General features: G+C 44.8%; 2 protein-coding genes across 3 annotated transcripts; one reads left to right on the forward strand and one right to left on the reverse strand.

The window, feature by feature from the left end:
- Positions 1-313: 313 nt before the first annotated feature.
- On the reverse strand, positions 314-10,987 carry YIPF3 (Yip1 domain family member 3). The gene is made up of 9 exons (XM_081187284.1): positions 10,757-10,987; positions 8,419-8,619; positions 6,946-7,052; positions 5,876-5,921; positions 5,435-5,527; positions 5,073-5,204; positions 4,006-4,119; positions 2,779-2,902; positions 314-763 (listed from the first exon to the last, which is right to left on the reverse strand). Exons 1-9 carry the CDS (start codon positions 10,850-10,852, stop codon positions 642-644), a joined length of 1,035 nt encoding a protein of 344 aa, XP_081043410.1. The 5' UTR covers positions 10,853-10,987; the 3' UTR covers positions 314-641.
- Positions 10,988-11,050: 63 nt separating this feature from the next.
- Positions 11,051-21,212, forward strand: POLR1C (RNA polymerase I and III subunit C). 2 transcript variants are annotated; one of them, XM_081187286.1, is made up of 9 exons: positions 11,051-11,179; positions 12,218-12,289; positions 13,957-14,064; positions 15,866-15,998; positions 16,503-16,619; positions 16,864-17,013; positions 18,492-18,641; positions 19,819-19,935; positions 20,550-21,212. In XM_081187286.1, exons 3-9 carry the CDS (start codon positions 13,981-13,983, stop codon positions 20,666-20,668), a joined length of 870 nt encoding a protein of 289 aa, XP_081043412.1. In that variant the 5' UTR covers positions 11,051-11,179; positions 12,218-12,289; positions 13,957-13,980; the 3' UTR covers positions 20,669-21,212. The 2 variants fall into 2 exon arrangements, with proteins under 2 accessions (XP_081043412.1, XP_081043411.1); XM_081187285.1 differs by lacking the exon at positions 11,051-11,179 and adding an exon at positions 11,224-11,504.
- The last annotated feature ends 50 nt before the right edge of the window (positions 21,213-21,262 follow it).

Here is a 21,262-nt window from a genome sequence, read left to right on the forward strand (position 1 = left end):
AAGGAGAAAGTGTGGAGGACAGCAGCAGTTGGGAGAGAACACCACATGGACGAGGGGGAATTAAAAGAGGCACAAAGGGTTGACCACTCATATTAATCGGAGGTCTGGACGGGCTCATAGCCTGCCATTGTTTGCATCAACCAAAATCAAATGCTGCTCACTTGAGGGAAGCAATTTGGGCAAATGAAATTATAACCCCCGTTTTGGATGGATTTTAGAACATAGCAGGAGAACAAACAGGACAGAACTATCTGCTCTGCTCTGCACTTCTTAATTTATGACGAGGGTCCAATGGAAGAGATTGCTCAGAACAGACATCCATTAAATTTAATTCTTCCCTCAGCAAAGAAGAGGATTACAAGTACACAGGCTAAAGAGACAAGAGCAAGAACAAAGGGTGTATGGAGGAAAGTGAATGAGCTATGCAATCCGAGCTTAGTGGGCCAGAAAAAGAGCTCTGCCCAGTACAATCTGGCCAAAACCGGACAAATACATCTTCTCTCTCTTCTGCTGCTCTCCGTTTCCAAGGGGAGAACTGCAGATAAAGCCAGGTCCTGCTCCCGTTACTTTGTCCCTTTTCCCAGGTAACAGCAACAGAGTACATGACCTATGTAGAGGCAGGGGGCGCACAGTCTGTAAGGCTATAAGTTAAGTCCAACTGCTTTGGTTGTCATGTTCAGTACCACAGAGGAAACAGCTGGAATGTCTCTGGGAACTCTCTGAAAAGGAGGGATGTTGGGTCCTTCCAACGTGTCCAGGATGCCTGTGAGAAAAGGAACAGGGCTAGTCAATATTAAACGTAGGCTGTACTTACATCAGTTTTTGTTTCATATTACTTTGGCCCTTTGCTGTTTCACAGCATTAATCTCTTCAGCCTCCTCCTATACGTGTGTGTCTTCCTGGATGTTATTTTTCTCAATACACGTCAAATCTGCAGTTCAGTGAAGCGGTGGGTCTTGAGATGGAACTGTGTATATAGCCAGCTTCCAGAATCATGGTGTAGCTGAGCATTGTGCTCTTCATAGCAGATGACATTAGGAAAGTATTTTGCTACATAGGCAACATGCCGCAGATTCACTCTGCCCACCAAGGCAGAGATGGGGCAATGCAAGACTGCTGTCGGTTCAGGCTGAATAAAGTTCAGGACTTGATATGATAAGCAGTACAACTGTTGCAGATCACAAGACGTTGAATGCAAGTGTTAACATAGCAGACTGTACAAAACATCGTCCGTTTCAGTGCACTCTCAAAGCTGCTCAAAAAACAGGCCTCTACCTACCTGATCAAGTTCAGTACTGAGTAACACAAACAGAATCTACTCCCTCTCAGACATTTTTGGGACTCAGAATTCATTGCTTTTATTTATATAACATGTGAGTGAGTGAGTGTGTATGTATGTGTGTGAGAAAGAGGTGGCTACTTATTGAGTTTAAATGTCATATACCGTATTTTTCGCTCTATAACACGCATCTGACCATAACACGCACATAGTTTTTAGAGGAGGAAAACAAGAAAAAAATATTCTAAACGAAACAGTGGATGTATGATTTTTATGGTTCATGCTGTGGCCACAGACATGTGATCTGACGGTGAGTTTGGGGTAGCCCAATGCAAAAATCCTGAGGATCCATGCTTTGTAACCACGTTTTAAGTGGGGAGGGAAGGAAAAGCACTCAAGGGACAAGGAGCACACGTGGAGAAGGAGCTTTTCGGCGAGCTGAGCAGGGAGGAGGGAGGGAAAGAGTACTGTTGCTTTAAAGGTATACTTAAGGTATTTGCCCTGTGCCTGGGTTTTTTTCCATTTAACAGTTTGCAGCCTTTTCCTTCCGCTCCTTGTTTTGAGGCAGAATAGATTTGAGCAAGTGAGGAGGACTTGGATTGCAGGGGATTCGCCATTAGCTGTGTAAAAGTGCTCCTCCTTGCAGCCTGAGTGATAAGCAGCCACCAGCAGCAATAGAATGGAGAACAAAAAAGAGGTAGGGGCACTAGGACCCAGACAATGCTCGAATCTATCCTGCCTGAAAACAAGCTGCTCCATCCCAGCGGATCAGCTGAGATGGGAGGATTTGCGAAGTTTTCCCCTCTCCCTCATCCCCAGCCTTTTTTTTTACTTCCTGGTTTTCACTGCGTGGCTCAGAGCTCGAGGTTGGTTTTATTTTGCTGCTGGTTGCTTAAATTTTATCTTTCCTGCCGTCCCTCTGCAGCCTCATTGTTCTGTTTAGAGAGCGCGCGGACCTTTGCTAGCGTCTGTCCCTCCTCCCGTGTAAGCGGCTGCTGCCCGCTTTGCTGCCATGGCTCTCCTTCCCTCCCTCCTCCCCGGCTCCAGGTCGCTTTAAAGCAAGCAAAGCGAGAGCCTCGTAGAGCGTGTAAGCGGCTCCCGCTTTGCTTGACTGACGGCAGCCATGGCTCCGATCCGTGCATTCGCTCCGTAACACGCACAGGCATTTTCCCTTACTTTCTAGGAGCAAAAAAGTGCGTGTTTTGGAGCGAAAACTACGGTACATCTGTGCATTCATCACTTGTGACAAAAGTGTGCACATTTACCATGTACAGAAGTTTCAGCTCTGCAGGAAAACCATTATGTGTGAAAGGTCTCAAAGAAGGAATGGGGCTCAGACCATATAATTTATGAAATCCAAGTAGTCATCTGCTCACAGGGAGTGGAAGACACGGCATGAAACAGAATCCTTTGGGTGACGTTCTCACAGGGACGAAAACAACAAACAGCTGGAAGTGTGTGCTTCCAAAAACCTACTACCCAGCATTGATCTCTCTTACCTTCTACAACCTTGTGATAAGCGAAGTGCAGATAAAGGAGGAAGAGCATGTGCAGGGCAGCAAGCGCTCCACACAAGATGAGTCGCTGGGTATGCCCCACTGTGCGTGACACCAACACAGCAACCTAGGAAAGACAGATCTCATAGGTTTCTCAAACTCTGGCTATAAAACCCAATGTACAAATGCATAAGGCATCAGAGCTATTATTTCCGACGGCAACATTTCCCACAGAATTCACAGGCCTAAGAGGTACAGGGATGTGTGGTTTGGTTTCACGTGGATGAATACACTTTTAAACCTCTCAATTTCCTCTTTAAATATTTCCTATAGCCGTGCCTCCAAGTGCCATCAGAGTTTGGGTATTTAAACCAGATCTCATGGGCAACGTGTCAATGCCAAACTGAGGAAGCTGCTGTTGCCAGTTAGTGATATGACAAAATGGTGAATGAGTTTAAACAAGAGTCAGTTCGTATGTGCTGAAATGGAAACGAGATCCTTAGTTTCAAAACACAACATCTTTCAAGTCTCCCGTTACCTATAGCCACAGCAGATCCGGGGGGGGGGGGGAAGAGAGGGAGAAAGAGAGATTCAACCATGTCAGAAAAGCACTTCCACCACCAGACCTGTGATTCCTTTTGTTAGTATTCTTTATGTGTATTTGATGGATGGCTAAAGTAGCCACCATTGTTGTCAGCATCCATCTGCCCCGACAGACAATGGAGTGCGCCTCCAGGGGTGAAGGCAAACCACTGTGTTAGCATCACCGAAGTGACCTCCCCGGGGTGCAAGTATGGGCAGCGTACATTGAGGTCTTGGGCTGCCCTGACAACAAGACCTTCCCTCTCAGCCTCACTGATGTGGTCCAAAGGAAAGCATAGCAGTATGTTTGGAACCAGCTTGACCTCAGGAGTTGCCAGAAGGAGGCATACAAGGTGCCATGCAACCAGAAATAACCACTGTATAATATGGTTTTAATGCTATTCATTCAGCATACTTGGAATGATAGAGGTGCTAATTTTGAAGGAGGCATTCAATGGCTGATGACTTCATAATACATTAAACATTTCATAACCTAGGGCAGGTATACACAATCTACGGGATGCTAATAGAAAAAGAGATATAGAAGGAAGTGGGGGTGGGGGGAGAAAATGCAGCTACTAATTCTTACATATCTCTGAACAACTCCTAAAAACTGATACGCATGAAGCATGACATGCTGTTACTCACCATTCTTAATGTAGAGAGGCCGCCAATCACCAGCCAGAAGATATAAAAAAGGGAGTGGAAGTGGATGTTGTAGGTGACGAAGAGGGTGATGCAGTGCCCAAAAAGTCCGTAGCCCTGTGTGTAGGAAGGGAACCCATTAGAGACAAGCATGAGGGCATGTGAAAACCCCCAATGCAGCAGTATATTCTGACTGCATTTTCTCACACAGCCTAAAGTGCCAGGAGCTGTACAAGTCAATGTACTGCAGCTGAATGTCAGAATTATGCCTGGCTACTAGAGCTATTAGACAAATGTCAGATTATGCCCAAGGCATGTCTGAATATATTATGGGGTTAATCACTACACAGGCCTGGAGAGTGTTTGGAAGCTAATGAGAATGGCCTAATTTCACAGTCATTGTCCCTTTCCAGTTTATTTAAAGCATTATTTAAAACATCTCTTTAACCAAAGAAGATCAGTGACTTGACGACCTCACCAGTGCACTCAAATCAACCCCAAAGAGAAAGAGCTGTTGCTCTACACTTGGTGAAGATACAAAACTATCTACTAAGAGGGAAATTCACAGTCCTCTTTAGACTGCGGCTGGGGAACTTCCAGCCTGCATGCGCCATTAGCTTTCCCAGCCTTTCCGATTTGACCCACCAGACCGTTTTGTCAAGCCACGCCCATCTGCCAATCATCTGGTATCATGCATGATGTCAAATGTGTGCATGTAAAAAGGCGGCTGAGCCAATAGGGCCTTTTGAAACACCAGCAACTGTGGTGCATCTGGCTTCTGAAGCACTGGTGCTCAGATGTTTGCCAGGAGTTCAATGCACAGTGCAAAGCTCTTTGCAAGCCCCTGCTTGAGGATTTGATGTCTCAATGGTCAACTGACTATTGGGTCTTCAAAGCGCTGTGTCACCTGATTTCACATTGATGCCAGGTACCTGCCCATCTCCTGCCTAATCTAGCCCATAGAGTTAAAGGAGAGTAAAATCGAGTCCACTGGCTGGATCTAGTTCCCCACCCCTGCTTTAGACACTCTCAGAGACTGTTAGTTGGTTGGAGAGCTTATTCTTACTTACCAATAGCGACAACATTTGGACCATGGTGATCTGAGCATTGCACAAGTATGCCAGGAAGTAGATGAAGGAGGAGACGCCTATCCAATAACCAAAACAGGTGCCAATTGCTGTACCCATCAATGTGCCTTCCCTCTGTTGATAAAGCAAGAGAAGCTAGAGGAGCACTCTTTGCAATCTGGAAATGGGACTATCAAGCAGTAATTGCCATGAAACTCAACTGGAGTGAAGTCTGTAGTAGTAATTACTTGCACCTCATATACAGAACTCTCTCTCACCATAGAACGTTTAAGATACTTTCAACACTCCTGTGCAGAAAGTTCAAAAGCTAAATAAGGCTCAGGAAAGCCAGTTTCTTTGCTTACAATGATAGTATCCGATGTCTTCATTCCATGGAGCAAGATGGCCACCAATGTGAAGACCAACATGAGGGGACCATAAAGTTCACCAGCAATTTTCTATAAAAGAGGAAAGGTGTAAGTGATCAGTTAGGTGGGATTTTAATGATGGATGAATTTGTGAAGAGGAATACAAATGCAGAAAGGGAACAACAAAAGTATGGCCCCACTATGTCTGGAATAGGAATTGCAGTCAACCTGCCCCAAAGAGCTTCTGACCTACGGATCAACATCCGAGGACGCACCAATGCGCATCCGCACCGGGACACAGGTAGAGTACCTCACCAGCTTTAGAGAGGGGGAAAGTGAAGCAAGCAGAGCCCCAACTAAACTCCCACTTTGAGTTTAAAAGCTCCCTGCTCTTCTGACACAAAAAATGTAAACCTATTATCTACCACACAAACTCACCTGGGGAAAATTAATCATCTTAACAGGTATCATAGACTCCAACAACCTAAACGAGAACAAGGTGTGCACATGAGAGTTAATAGCTATGAACAAGCAGCAAGGTCTCTTAGAACAAACATCTCATTTAAAACTCACATGCAACTCTGCTAGACTAAAAATCAGGCTATAAATTTAAAAAATAAATAAAAATTAACTTATGACAGATCTGATGCTGTAGATCAAAATGTTAATGATGGAAGGCTTCATATCTTAGCATACAATAAAAACTTAATGTTGTCATTTTGCAGTTCACTTGGTGTCTGAGTGTGAGGACAGACTTCTGAAAGCTGCTGGGACATCGTGTAAGCACTGGAGTGTGAGAAGGGAAGTGGAGGAGTGAGACAGAGGTAGGTTGGTGGGTTGTTCAGGTGAGCCATGGAGGAACCATCAGGCAGGACAGGGCAGCTTCCCAGCAATCATCCTGCTCTGCCACCACCTCCCTCCTCACTCTCTGCTGCTAAGGATGAAATAGTGTTGCTGGTGAGGCTGGCAGTATGAGCAGGAGGAGGTCTAAGGAGAGGGAGGGAGGGTATGATGAGGTCTAAAGGTAGCAGAGGTGGTAGGCAAGGTTCATGGGGAGGGTTGGCAAGGAGAGAGGCAAGAGCTGGGGTACACCCCCAGTCTCATTAAATAATCCACACAGCACACCACTAAAATGGATACAAAGCCTGGGGTGGTTGGTAGGTGGGAGATATGTACAACCCCGATCCTGTCTAATTCAAAAGATTGAAAATGAAAAAGTTCATAATAAATGGTTTGAGAAATTACAGCACAGCTAGAAGAATTCTTGAACATCTCCCCCAAAGCTGCATTATAAAAGGCTGGTAAGCAAAACAGATGTGTGGTACGGTACTTGTCTCTATAATCTGAACAGCCACCTTATTAATAACAAAGATGTGGAGTGCCAGGTAACTGCTTTCTTAAATGAATTGTGCTTCTGTTATTAACATAATAAACAGCAGTCTTAGGAAAGCCATTGGTAGAGAAAGCAAATCTGGAAAAGTGGAAGGAAGAACCTGCCATTTGCTTACCTGTTCCGAACCTGGTTTGGCTCAACATCAAAGTAGGGCCTGAGGATATCAATGTTGGCATAGAGATTGAAAGCCTTGGAGGCTTGTCTCTTTCCTGCTTGCCACATCTAGAAAAGAGAGATTGTAAGAAACTGAGCTCTCATTTCTTAGTGCTGATGACTAGATTATTGCATTGAATTCTACAGCTTTTGCACAGGGATCAACATTCATGCCATATTTTAGAATGCACCACGCACCAGTGATCTTTGTAGTTGTGCAACAGAAATTTATGCTGCTATGAAAGTTAAGACACTAGCTTGGAGCTGTGGGTAGGGACTACTACCTCTGCAAATGAATGTGGAGAAGGCTCAGGCATGTTGCTGATTCTTCCTCAGTTTCTCACAAGGAATGCAAGATTGTGAAATAAGAGGGGGCGTCATGCCTGGCCAGACCCAGTGCCAGGCACGAAGCCGTTGGAGAGTTAACCAGAGAGTCCACAGGTTGAGGACCTTGAGGAGCAGGCAGGGACTCAAGGAACCAGTGCTGAGGATCCTTTCAAGGGGCCCTGCTGAAGAACCCTTGGAGCTATCAAAGGAGGAGGTGAAGCCACCCATCAGTTCTTGAGAATGCTGGCACCAAAAGGGGCAGGTTGAAGAGGGACTTTGGACCCAGAGCCATGTAATGGCTTGTGAAGCATCTACTTGTGAGTAAGAAGGCCCACAGAACTCCTTTACTACCAGCAGTTGTGGTTAGGGTGTGGTCAAGGAAGCCAAGATATAAGGTCTCCCTCTTGAGCCCCATTGGAAACAATGCGGGTCTTCAGCTCCTTTCCCGTGCCTGAACTCCTGTGACATTCTGCTTTGGTTGTTGCCTGACCTTTCCTCTGGATCACATTTTGGAACTAGACTGGTTTCTAGTGCTTGAATTTGGCTTACTTGGCTTGTGCTGCACCTTCAACCCTGCTTCAACCCGTGAGTGTTTCAAGAAGAGACTTCTTCCTCTTAGGATTGAGACTCTAGCCCCGGAGGGAATCCCCTGGAGCATGACAGGGGGATATGCAGTTATTTATTTTCATAAAATTTATTTATATACTGCTTGATTGTAAAAAAAAAGTGTCAAAGAAGTTTACAAGTCTAGCTTATGTTTCTCCAACCAGAAGAGAAATAAATGGTCTGTTTTCTACTGTGTGGGTTAAAAGAACAGGCACTAAATTTAATTTTGAGTAATAGGTTTTTATAAATCTAGTTCTGGCTGCACTGTCTTGCATGCATATAGCAAGGCCTGTGGCCCCTGTGCAGGTCACAGAATATATGTTGTCCATCTGAGAAAAACAAATGTGAACATAGAACCCAAGACTATGCTTTGGAAGAAGCGCCAATCATTGTTCTTAGAGGATTACAGTCAATGAGCTTGCAGGAACCAGCAGGGTTCTTCTGGGCTGAGAACTTTTTCACAGAAGAGAAGCAAGAACAAACCAAGTAGAATGCGGCTTACCTGATCAGCTACTTGCCGACCCAACTGACCCTTAAAGCCCTTCATTCCCAAGAACTCGCCATCTTCCTCATCTGCAGCTGCCGCCTCTGCGTCCACTTCTTCTTCTTCCTTCATGCGTTGGTGTATCTCACCCATGTCTTCAAAACTGGAGCCAGATGTATCATCCATATTTTCCATATCAATTACAGCAGAGCCCCCGCCCTGAATAATGCAAAGATATGCAAAGCATTAAAGGTAGCTGGGTGCCATTTTTTGTGCCTGGCTGACACACAAGGATTACTGAACACATGTGCTTTGAAGCCTCAAAATAAATTTTAAGGATAGACAATATGTTAAGGAGTTTAACAATAAAGAGTATTTTTACTGTAAACACCAAATTAAACATGTATTAACAATTTCTGCTAAAAAATGTGATATTAAGAATGTGTCACTTACCTGAATTGCGTATGAATTCATGCTTATCAAAATAATACATAGAAAGTGGTGTCGACCCCCCCCCCCAGCAAATGGTGACTAGACATTCTGTTTTGATGCCCACAACCCAGGTCCCAGAAGCCATTTGGCTCCTAGCGTTTCTATCCCAGTTTCTAACACTGCTCTTACCTAAACCAGTCTGTACACTACAGTAATTATGGGTGCTCTCACTACTTAAAACAAGGCCCTGATGATCAGGAAGTGGGCCTTCTCAGATACAATCCCACACCTCTGGAACGTTCTCAAGGAGCCTCGCCTTGCTCTCACCTTAATATCCTTGTGGCACATTTTACTGAAGTTTTGAATATGTTGTAAGCATAAATATTCATAGGACAACTTAACAAAGCACAAAATGAATGAGATTTTACCTAAATAGTGACACAATTTCCTGATACCTGCTAGTCAAAATTTTACATTTTACAAGATGCTGCTTCCCCACCTCTCCCCTACATTATATATGGTTCCAACTTAAACTTCAGGGGAAACTTTCTGACACTAAGAGCTCTTTGACAGTGGAACCCTCGGGAGGTTTTCAAGCAGAGGTTGAATGGCCATTTGCATTGGATGCATTAGTGGAGATTCCTGCATCGCAGGGGGTTTGACCAGAAGACCCTCAGCACTCCTTCCAACTCTACAAGTTTATGATTCTATGACTGAAGCCGTAAGTAATACATTGATAGACCTGGCATCCATGCCTGGAAACTAGAACTGACAGTTAGCTCCTTAAACTGGGATATATAGCTGTCTCTTGAACCTCTTCCTCCCTGAAGTACATTTTGGTTGGAGATATATATATATATATATATATATACACACATGTAAGGGACGCGGGTGGCACCGTGGGTAAAACCTCACGCCTAGGACTTGCCGATCGCATGGTCGGCGGTTTGAATCCCCGCGGCGGGGTGCGCTCCCGTTGCTTGGTCCCAGCGCCTGCCAACCTAGCAGTTCGAAAGCACCCCTGGGTGCAAGTAGATAAATAGGGACCGCTTACTAGCGGGAAGGTAAATGGCGTTTCCGTGTGTGCTGCGCTGGCTCGCCAGAGCAGCTTTGTCACGCTGGCCACGTGACCCGGAAGTGTCTGCGGACAGCGCCGGCTCCCGGCCTCTAGAGTGAGATGAGCGCACAACCCTAGAGTCTGTCAAGACTGGCCCGTATGGGCAGGGGTACCTTTACCTTTTTATGTATATGTATAGATTGCTAAAAACCAAAAACATTTTGGAGTCCTCCCAGTACCAGATGTGGCAGTCTCAAATCAACTCAGCAGGGCTGGAGGCAAGCAAGCACCACTTATGGCTGAAATTTTAATCCTACTTACCTGAGAGTAAGCCCCACTGAATTCAACAAAACATACTTCTGAGGAAACATGGTTAGGACTTTGGTGTACGGCCCTGACTGACAGCCACCAGTTATGAAAATAATTACTACTTCTCACTACTTCCCCTAACTTTCAAGTAGAAGACGAGCATTCGAAGCAGGTTGGTGGGTTGTTGTGGTTGGTCTTAATACATGAGATAGACAGACAGATCTCCCTCTTTTGTAATTCTAGCCAAACGTTGCAGACATAAATGCCACCTATGTGTTTTCTTTTACTCGGACTGAAGCTGATCTGTGGGGTTGGATCTGACCATAGTTTACCCCATTCCTCATCTAATATTGTAAATCCCATAGCATCTTGGCGGGTTGGTTGATGGCTTTACCCCGAACCGGGGTAAATTTCCACGATTATGTGAAGGGTGGCAGTTACTCCGGATTAAGTTACTGCGAAACGGGGCAGCAAACGTAACCCGCAGAGTACACACACGATCGCGGATGGGGCTCTATCCTGCACCCCTTTTCTCTCCTCCCTCCCTCCTTCCCATACCTGCATGTTGTCCTCGAAGGCTCCCCACTCCGGCGCCGCCCCAGGACTCCTCGCCCCTCCGGCGCCTGCGGCCGTAGGCACCCCGGGTCCGGACATCTTCCTGCCACCAGTTGCGGGGAGCGAGCAAGCGCCCGCCCTCCTGCCTCACCCCACTAGCGGAGGATACAGGAAACCAGGGCCCCGACTGGAGATACAGGGAGAGGGACCCGGATGTAACGAAGCCAAGGCAACCCTCCCCAATAAGGTTATGGACCGTCCCAGCCAAGCTGAGGACGTGGAGACTTAGGAGCTCTCGCGACATTTCGTGACAGGCGACATATCCTTTGCGCCATCTTGGTTGCTCCGGACTAGGCTGCCCAAGGAGGGACCTATGAAGCTGCGGGCCGTGAGAGACGGACAGAGAGGAAAAGGAAAGCCTAACAGGTAGCACCCGAGGCCAATATACGTTCAGCTCTAGGACAAACCGATACAAAGAGCGTTTTTTGACGCCACGCACAACATGGCAGGTTGAACGCGAGCAACGTGTTTTCTTTTCGGTCTATGAATGTGCCTCAGCCATAGGCTGTCCTGTATCACGTGACGCAGAAAGCGTTGCTCTCCCCCCGCCTTCCTCCTGAAAACAAAACTCGACGCCGCGCGCCGCAGCTGCGTGTTTCTTCCGCAGCCGGTGGAGGGGAAGATGGCGGCGTCCAGGAGCGTGGAAGAGATGCGGAGCCGGGTGGTCCTGGGCGAGTTTGGCGTCCGCAACGTAAGTCAAAGAGCGGGAAAGGTGCCGGAGGAGCGACAGCCTCTGGTCCCGAAGTGGAGGCAGCTAAAGGGCTGAGTGTGGGGCTTTATGGGGACTGGAAGGGATACACGCGTCGAGGGCTGCGTGTTGCGTGCGCGTGGCGCCAGTCTTTGGTGTGGACAGGCGTAGTTCCTGCTCAACGATTCATATATATTTATTTTATTATTTATACTGCCTTTTTAATGACTGATGTCCATTACAAAATAAAAACCCAATGCAAAAATCCAACTAAAATACTCTACTAATACAGAAAACATCTATTGGTTGGCATATATGAAGTGGCTTCATTAAAAACAAAGTGATGTGTTAGAGTTGAAGTAATGTGTCTGAGATGCTTGGGAAGTTTTGCCTATTTTCCACATGCAAGTCGACTTATTGGGCAATCGTTAGATGACCATTAACACACGTGTGAATTCTGCCCTCTCCCTTTGTGCTGCAGATACCTACGTAAAGTGAATATCTGCCACTCGTTCTGCCCTTTGAACATCTGTATCTGCCTTACGTTGAGTCAGACCCTGGGTCTGTCTAGCTTGGTATCATATACTTTGGCTGGCAGTGACTCTCCGGGGTTTCAGACGATAGCCTTTCCTAGCTCTAGCAGGGGATTAAGCCTGAAACCTTGTGGGTGCAAACTACATGCTATACCACTGAGCTGCGGTCTTTTCTTCTTCCAGGTCCACACAACAGACTTTCCTGGGAATTACTCTGGATATGATGATGCCTGGGACAAGGAGAAGTTTGAAAAGGTGAGTACTTTTGGTGCTTAAGTAAATGGGTTGGAGTCCATCTTCCTATTGGACATTCTAAAATGCTGGCTTCCTTTAGGCCAGGGATCCCCCCTCCAGTGGCCTTCCTGTGGCCGTCCAGATGTTGTTTGACTCCAACTCCATCAGCCCCAGCCAGCATGGCCAATAGTTAAGGATGATGGAAGTTGTAGTCCATGCGCATATGGAGAACCCCAGGTTTCCCACCTCCTCTTAATGTTTTTTCTTGTGCCTACTGATGTCCTTCATAGTGTTATGAATTTGTGGTGGGAGGAAGAAGGCTGTATGCAGCTTCCTTTTAACCCCTGGATCCAGCAAGTGTTAAAATATAAACTAGACTAGCTTCCTGTGTTGAGGTGATAGCCAGTGTGATGAGCAGTTAAGGGAAACAAAGGAAAGTGGGTCTGTGTGAGGCAGCAAATGGATGCCCTCCTCCTTCAACTGACTGGTAACTGGAAAAAGACAAAAGAATTGAGAGTTGGCAGTGAGGTGACATAGAACTACAGCAGTAAGCTGGAGGGAGACTCATAGCAACATTTGAGATCAATGTTTGATTTTTAATTGAATCTAAGTCTGCGGCTATGGGAAAAACAAGACCCTCCATTGTAGGCTCAGGTTATGTGTGTGTGTGTGTGTGTATATGTAAATAAACCATATATTGTAAAGACACCACAATCTCCACTGTGCCTCATTTCCAAAAGGAAACATGAACTCTGGGTAACCACCTAAACCCCTGGAATCTTGCATCACTCAGTGATTGTGGGGGCATGCAAAAATAGCAACCTGTAGGGTTGTGGAATATCCTGTCTTTCTAGATCAACCTTCTCCAACCTGATTGCATCTAGATGCTTGAGATCAAAAATCTCATCACTCCAGCCAGCATGGCCAGTGGTTAGGAATGATTTGTAGCTTTGTTCAGGCTGTCGTACTGTTCAGACAAGAATTCAGAAATGCTGTCAGCCTAGTTGGACACTATGCATCTGGGCTGTGGGTTTAAAGTGTGCTGCAGGAGGCTTTTCAAAGGTACACAAATGAAAAAGTGCATCTTAGCTTGAGGTTTGTTGAGAATGATGCTGCTGGTGGTGGTAGGCAAATGACTCTCAGTCAGAGATACAGGAGGCCCCTTCATTATAATGTCTCCAAGGGCAGTTAAAACATGTTTATTCACGCAAACATTTCACTCTGGTTCAATTGCCCTTTGCCCATTCTGTCATTAAGTTTTTACGCTGTTGTGTCGTATTGCACTGTTGTCAGTGGAGGATGCTCTCTTAGAAGAAAGATGACATTGCCCCACCCAGCTCACCTAACCCTGAACAAGTCCTCACGTGCCTGCCTTGTTTCTTACATCTAGTCCAGGGGGTAGCACTGGCCATGAACCTCCTCCTGCTTGGTCTCTGTGTTGTCCTTGTACGACTCAGCAGGGAGGTGGATAGTAGCAAAGCTAAAATTAGTTGGTTCTATCTGACATTGGCTCTGGTGTCACCTACTGTTGGTCTCCTTGCCTTCCACCCTACGGTTCCCAATGAGCATCAGCCATGGGTCCTTGGGTTGCGTGGGTTACTTGCCACATTTTATTTCATGGCATTTTTATCATATTAAACCTACAAACAATGTCCATTTTGAACACTTGTCCTTCTTGTCCCCAACAGAATTTCAGAGTAGATGTGACGCACATGGATGAAAGCACTTTGGAATTTGACATGGTGGGGATTGATGCTGCCATTGCTAATGCCTTCCGACGCATCTTGCTTGCTGAGGTATCCATTTCTCTTCCCAAGCAACTAATAAGACACTTGCAAGATAATCCTTTAGTTGAACATTATTGCCCAGGTTTGGCCGCTACTCCTTTCTGCAAGTACAAAAAGGCCAGAATGGAGTTGTTTTAGAATATACAATAAATATATTTCAGATTTCCCTGAAAAATATACAAAAATATGTTGGGGGGAAATCTGTTGAGCAGGTTAGTTAAAGACTCCAATGTGGGCAAAATGAGATGGGAGGCCTTGAGAACCATTTGAAATATATAGAAACACTTCTGAACGTTGCAATGTTTAAAATATACTTCTCTGTTATGGAAAGCAAGCAGACATTCATGAATTTCAGATGCCATTAGAATCTAGAAAAACTGTTGTCTGGAATAGCAAGCTTGGTGCTGTGTATAGATTATCTAGTCATTTGGGGATAATTTGTATAAATCAGATTTTTAGTGTTTTATTGGGTGTGTCAGTGGCCATTGGTGTTAGGCACTTTCATAGAGCATGGATCGAGGAACAGCTCTTGGCCAATGTGACTACACAAAACCTTCAAATTCTTATGATGAGTTTGAGTCATAGAATGATAGAATTGTAGAGTTGCAAGGGATCCTGAGGATCATCTAGTCTAACCCCCTGCATTGCAGGAATATGCGGGCGTCCCATATGGGGATTGAACCTGCGACCTTGGCATTATCAGCACCACCCTCTAACTAACTGAGCTATCAATGCTCAAACCCATTGAGCTGTTCCATGATAGCTTAATTCCATAATACACTTGATAGTATTTAAGGTGCCACAAGACTCCTGCTAATTTTTCTGTATTTAGAAGCAGAATAAATCTTAGTCCCCTGCATTGCATACTAACAATGAATGGTGGCATCTCTGCTTATGAGATTCTTGGTGGCACCTGGCTAGTCTTTGTTGCAAACAGACTAATGGAGTAGATAGGCCACTTGCTGAATCACACAAGCTCATTCTCAAAATAAAATGCCTTGGTAATATTTTAAACCATCCTTGATGAATTTGCTAATGGTGAGGTGTAGACAAACTTCCTGGCCCAGCGTCCTCATCAATGCACTAAACTGGTCCTCATTTATTAATTTTACTTGATTTCTTACCCACATTTTACCATATGGTTCCAGGGCAGGTTAAAGAAATTTAAAATCCAATAGTGAAGTTTTAAACAAACTTTCATTTTATTTATACACCACTTCATTGTAAAAAAGCACCTGCAAAACAGTTTACAAAAAGATAAAACAACAAAACTGAGAAAAGATCACAGCCATACTTTAAAACACACAAAGGTTGAACCATGGAAACAGATTAAAATCACCATAGCTTCCTAAGCATCTGGCTGGGCTTGTCTAAACAAGAATAATTTTAGCAGGCGCAGGGAGTTCCAAAGTGCAGGGAACTTACACACACTAAATAACCAAGTTATTTCAAATGGGTATTACGTGGCATCTGTAGTAGTTCCAATTCCGCCATTTGAAGGGGTCAAGTGGGCACATGTGGGGTAAGGTGATCCCATAGGCAAACTGGTCCCAAGTTGTCCTCCTAGAATGCCTGCAGCTGCCCTACCATGGTCCTCTCCATCAGCTTCCCCCAAAAGGGATGTTCTGGCTGATACCTGTTCCAATCCAAAGGGTCCAGAGCTAGCGTCTTTAGGAGCAGCTGCACCACGGCCTCTTTCAATGCAGGTAGGGCTGAAATGATCTCTGAAGCTCTTTATTGAGGACTGCTGCTTTGAGAGGAAATGTGTCTGGATATTGATTTGAAATGACCTTTTTTTGCTCTTGCTTAGGTGCCAACCATGGCCGTAGAGAAGGTCTTTGTGTACAATAACACCTCCATTGTGCAGGATGAAATTCTAGCTCATCGCTTGGGACTGATTCCTATCTGTGCAGATCCTCGTCTCTTTGAATACAAGAGTGAAGGTGAGAAGAATTTGTGGAAGATCCCATGGGCTAGGACAGACTAGAAATTAAAACAATGGTGGCTAGTTTATAGGCTGCATACAGCCCACTAAGAACCCCCCCCCCCAATTTATTTATTTTTTACTGATCCCTTTCCACTGTGATATTACAATGCCAAAAGGAATTTTGTAGCCTTCTCTGCAATTTGTCCAGTAAAAAAATGCATCATTATTTTATTTTACTAACCCATGACTCCGCTGCTGTGATTGCGTAATACCAACAGGTATTTGTGCCCCAACAAAGTGTGTCTTTTAAAAAAGGCATCCTTTAGAAGTCAGCCACACCCACTCTTACACTTTGGCCACACCCACTTTGACTCCTGGCCTCCAGTGGTTGACTGTGGGTCAATGCAATGCTTGGCCTCCAAAAAGATTAGCCATCCCCTGCACCAGAAGAACCTGGGCATCCAGTGGAAGCGGCAGTTGCTCAGGGTAGCTTCAGTTTATTCTTCCGTTCCTTTTGCAGAAGACGAATGTGATGAAATTAACACTCTGCAATTCCAGTTGAAAATAAAGTGCCACAGGAATCCTCAGGCAGCCAAGGAATCGTCTGACCCTAACGAATTGTATATCAACCATAAAGGTAAAGCTGCTCCTTCTTTTGCTATTAGTGTCATGAGAGAGACAGTCCCCAGTCCCTTTGCTCTCTCACTCCTGAAGCTCTGAGATGACAACACCAGAGCTTGCTTTGCATTATTAATTGCTTTATGCCTTCCCCAGCTTCCAGCCTATTGCTTGTTTCCTTTTGTGGAGAGAGGAGTTAAGAGTTGATTCAGTTGTCTGCCTTGTTACAGACACAAGTCTTTTTTGGCCTTTTCTTTTTTCAGTTTACAGCAAGCACATGGAATGGGTGCCCCTGGGCTCTCAGGCCGACAACATGAATGCCAAGTTCCGTCCTGTACATGACGACATCCTCATTGCCCAGCTGCGGCCCGGCCAAGAGATTGATGTACTTATGCACTGCGTCAAAGGCATTGGTGAGGCAGCTGGAGTACTGGGATGGAGTTGGCAAACTTTTTGGAAATGTGGGGCATGGGACCACTGAGATTTCTGGGTTTGGCTAGTATTTGCTCCTTGGTGATTTACAAGATGTGTTTTGCTAGGATCCTTTTTACAAGAGGATAGGATGTCTTTGGTTTGTTGGAATGGGCATTCTGGATTGTTCAGTAGTTTGCCTTTGCTTTAAGGAAGAAACTTGTCTCTGGTCCATGGTGAGACCTTGCAGTTCTCACCTCTTTGCATTGCTAAAGATCTGCCTGTGACCTTTGGGCTGTGTAAAGTATGGGCGGTGACCTTTTTGTGCAGGGGTTACTTTCCTGGCTCGTGTCTGCCATCACACGTCAGTTGGATGCACCTAAAAAGGTTGCTGCCTGAATAACCAAATATCAGTATTTTGAGGATGGTTGAAGATGGCACACCATCCATGGGAATAGAATCTACATTGGCAGGACTGGCACTATAGACTTCCATTTTCAGAAGGTAAAAGACTAAATTGTGTGGTACAGCCGAGGAAAAGCATCCTAGAACTCAGGTTGACCAATCTTAGATACTTGTACATAGCTTTGGAGGGAAAGCGGTGGTGCTTTTTGTGTCTAGGAATGTGACATGTTAACCAGCCTTGCTACCAGTTTGACATGTCAGGTATAAATTCTACCTTTCCAAATCATTTGAATCAATCTGGATTAGCATAGGTACAGTGGACCCTTGGTTCTTGAACGGCTTAGTTGACAAACAAATCTGCTCCCGAACACCAAAAACCCGGAAGTAAGTGTTCTGGTTTTTGAACGTTTTTTGGATGCCGAACGTCCGATGCGGCTTCCGCTTGAGTACAGGAAGGTCATGCAGCCAATCAGAAGCCACACCTTGGTTTTCAAACAGTTTGGGAGTTGAATGGAATCCTGGAATGGATCAGTTTCAAGAACCAAGGTACCACTGTACTGGAAACTCAAATTAGTTAGCAAGGGCTTTCCTAGTGTAAAAGATACTGATGGGTTTATGTAACTAGGTGCTGTGAACATTCTGTGCCTGATGCTGAAGGGTGGAGGTCTTTCAAAAAGAGTCCACCCGTCTACCTTCTACCAATCCAGGGATTGGGTGACTCTCTGGAGCAGATTTTAGGGGGCACCTGCCTGGGCTACTGCAGTGGGAGAGGAGAAACTGAAAGCCCTGTTGCACAAGCAAATGGATATCAAAGGATGTCTCTGCAGCTAATGAAAGTCCATATGTGTGTGGTCCATCATGCGGCAACAGAAATAGATTCTTTCTCTGTTTCGAATTCCAAATGACCTGATTTCTAATCTGTTTCAGGTAGTGCAGGTAATTTGAATTATTAACCACCAAGGAACTGGCTGTGTATATAAGTTTAGGTGGCTGATTAAAGAAAAACAACAGTTCCATGTTGCTTACTGGCTGTCCCTCTCCGATTTTTTATTTAATGAACACTCTCTTTACTCAGGTAAAGACCATGCAAAGTTTTCTCCAGTGGCTACAGCCAGTTACCGGCTATTGCCAGAAATCACTCTACTACAGCCTATCGAAGGAGAAGCAGCTGAGAGGCTGAAGAACTGCTTTTCTGCTGGGGTTATTGAGGTCCAGGAAATCAAAGGTATTTTGTACCTCCTCCCCTTTGAGGACTCTGTGACCCTCCAGAAGCTGTTAAGACTGTAGCTCCCGTCATCTCTGACTTTGCCATGCTGACTGGGACTGACGAGAGAGACTCGGCATCCAACAGTTTCTGGAGGGCCAATCTCTACCCTAGACTGCAAAAATCAGAGGCTATGTTTATTGAGATGAGAAAACCAGAAATGCTGATACACCATCTCTATACCAAGTCTGGGTAAATGTGTATTCTTCTGAGGTCTCATTTCTGGCCTACAGCACCTTGCCCCCCAGGTATTTTGTCGAGTGTGGTTTGTAGAAATTGAAAACTTGGGGCTATGAGTCTTTCCTTCTGCTTGTTGTCTGCACAATGTTTCAGGGATCCTATCCTATCTGACCATCAACATGTCAGGATAATTTTAGCTTGTGAAAACTCTCTTTGAGATCTTGGTGATTTCCTTAAAATAGTAGTATGATTTATGCACACATATTTGGGGAGTAAAATTCCCTTGAGGTCTGTTGTTATGCATGATAAGATTCAACTGTAATTGTCCTCTGGCTAGCCTGGAAAATGCCACCTTTGGCCCCACTGCTCTGGCCTTGAGGAAGTTCTTTGAAATTATTTCCATTATAATATATGCCCCTTGCGGAAAGGGTCATAATTCAGCAGTAGAGAGGGAAGGTTCAGTAAACACATTAGCATACAGTGGTGCCCCGCAAGACGAATGCCTCGCAAGACGGAAAACCCGCTAGACGAAAGGGTTTTCCGTTTTTGAGCTGCTTCGCAAGACGATTTTCCCTATGGGCTTGCTTTGCAAGACGAAAACGTCTTGCGAGTGTTCCGATTTTTTTCCGCTCCCCCCTTTTTTCTAAGCCGCTAAGCTGCTAATAGCCTTTTAGCCGCTAATCCGCTAAGCCTGTAATAGCTGCTAATAGCCTTTTAGCCGCTAATCCGCTAAGCCTTTAATAGCTGCTAATAGCCTTTTAGCCGCTAATCCGTTAAGCCTTTAAAAGCCGCTAAGCCTTTAATAGCCGCTAAACTGCTAATCCGCTAAGCCGCTAATAGGGTTGCTTCGCAAGTCGAAAAAACCGCTAGACGAAGAGACTCGCGGAACGGATTAATTTCGTCTTGCGAGGCACCACTGTACCTGTTTAGCATATTAAGTGTTGGTCTGTTTCACTAGGGCAAAAAGTGGCAAGAGTGGCTAACGCTCGATTGGACACATTCAGTAGAGAAATTTTTCGTCACAATGACCTGAAAAACCTTGTGCGCTTGGCTCGGGTGCGAGATCACTACATCTGTGAGTAAGCCTTCAAATGCTTCTGCTGCTGCCCCTTTCTCTGACATTTTACTATATGTAGTAACTGTGGGTGGTAGTCATGCGTCTAAGGGGGGCCTCAAGTAGTTTTCTATGCTTTTACCTATAGTTCTATATAAAATCTGTTTATGTATGTACTGATGTGAAACAAAGTTGGCAATCATTTTAGCTGAGTAAGGCTTCAACCTAATTCTACTTACCTGAGAGTAAGTCATAAATATGAGTTATTTCTAAAGAGTCAGGATTGCAGATTTAGCACCAGATTTCAGTCTTCAAATGTTTAAGCTTACCCTTCAACCGTGCTTAAAAATCTAAAAACAGTAAAGTGTTGTTGATGGTTACATGGTTGATGGTTACAAAAACAAAGATTTTCAAAGAGCAGATATGTCCTCTTTTCCCATTGGATGTTAAGACTGTTCTGAATTCTTAGGGTTATTAACAAGAGCATAAGACCACACAGTGCATTTGAGGCATTATGTTGCCAATTGAATTGCCTTGCCTGGAGCATGTTTTGGGGTGGGGTTGTTTTTTTTTTTTTTTGTATTTTCAGTTATTAAACTGGCTACCTTGGATCTAATTCTATCCCATTTCTTCAGTTTCTGTTGAGTCAACAGGTGTCTTGCCTCCAGATGTGCTGATGAGTGAAGCGATCAAGGTATTGATAGGAAAGTGTCAGCAGTTCCTGGAGGAGCTTAAATTCATCCAAAAGAAATAAGTTTTTCTTTCTGAAAAGTTCAGCATAAGGATTCACTTGGCTGGGATCGCTGCAGCTGTGTCATGAAGGAGGGTGTCAATCAAGTCTGGGTCAATAGACAAGGAGAAACGGACCCTCTACCACAGATGTGAAAGACTGAAGTGGCTATGTACCTTTTACTTTTGTGGCACTCAATTTGATATGTGGCTGAAAAGGCAAGGATATGTGATGCCACTAGGCAGCTTAATGCAAAGACCAAATTTGCCAGATATATGATAAGTGGATAAAAAATATCCTGCAAGCAGAAGATGGGTAGGCTCCAGAAATTGCAATATCTTCTAAGTTGCTTTTTTTTAAAGACTACATCAGACCTGTAACAGGACCACCTTTTCTGAGAATTGCCATTAAATTTCCACTGATGTATATTGATGGATAATCTCAAAGGTGCTACACAGTAAGGTCTAATGCCTATGATGATTCTTCTGCCACTCAAATAGCAGAATTCTAAAAAATACGGTGTCCTTGAGCTTCTCTATTATTTATTAAATATTTTTTGAGGCCTCAACTGCCTATGGAGTAAGCTGATTTTTTTATCTTCTGCTTTATTTTAATACA

This window comes from Podarcis bocagei (assembly GCF_964188305.1).
Source record: "Podarcis bocagei genome assembly, chromosome: 3".
Classification (NCBI taxonomy): Eukaryota; Metazoa; Chordata; class Lepidosauria; order Squamata; family Lacertidae; genus Podarcis; species Podarcis bocagei.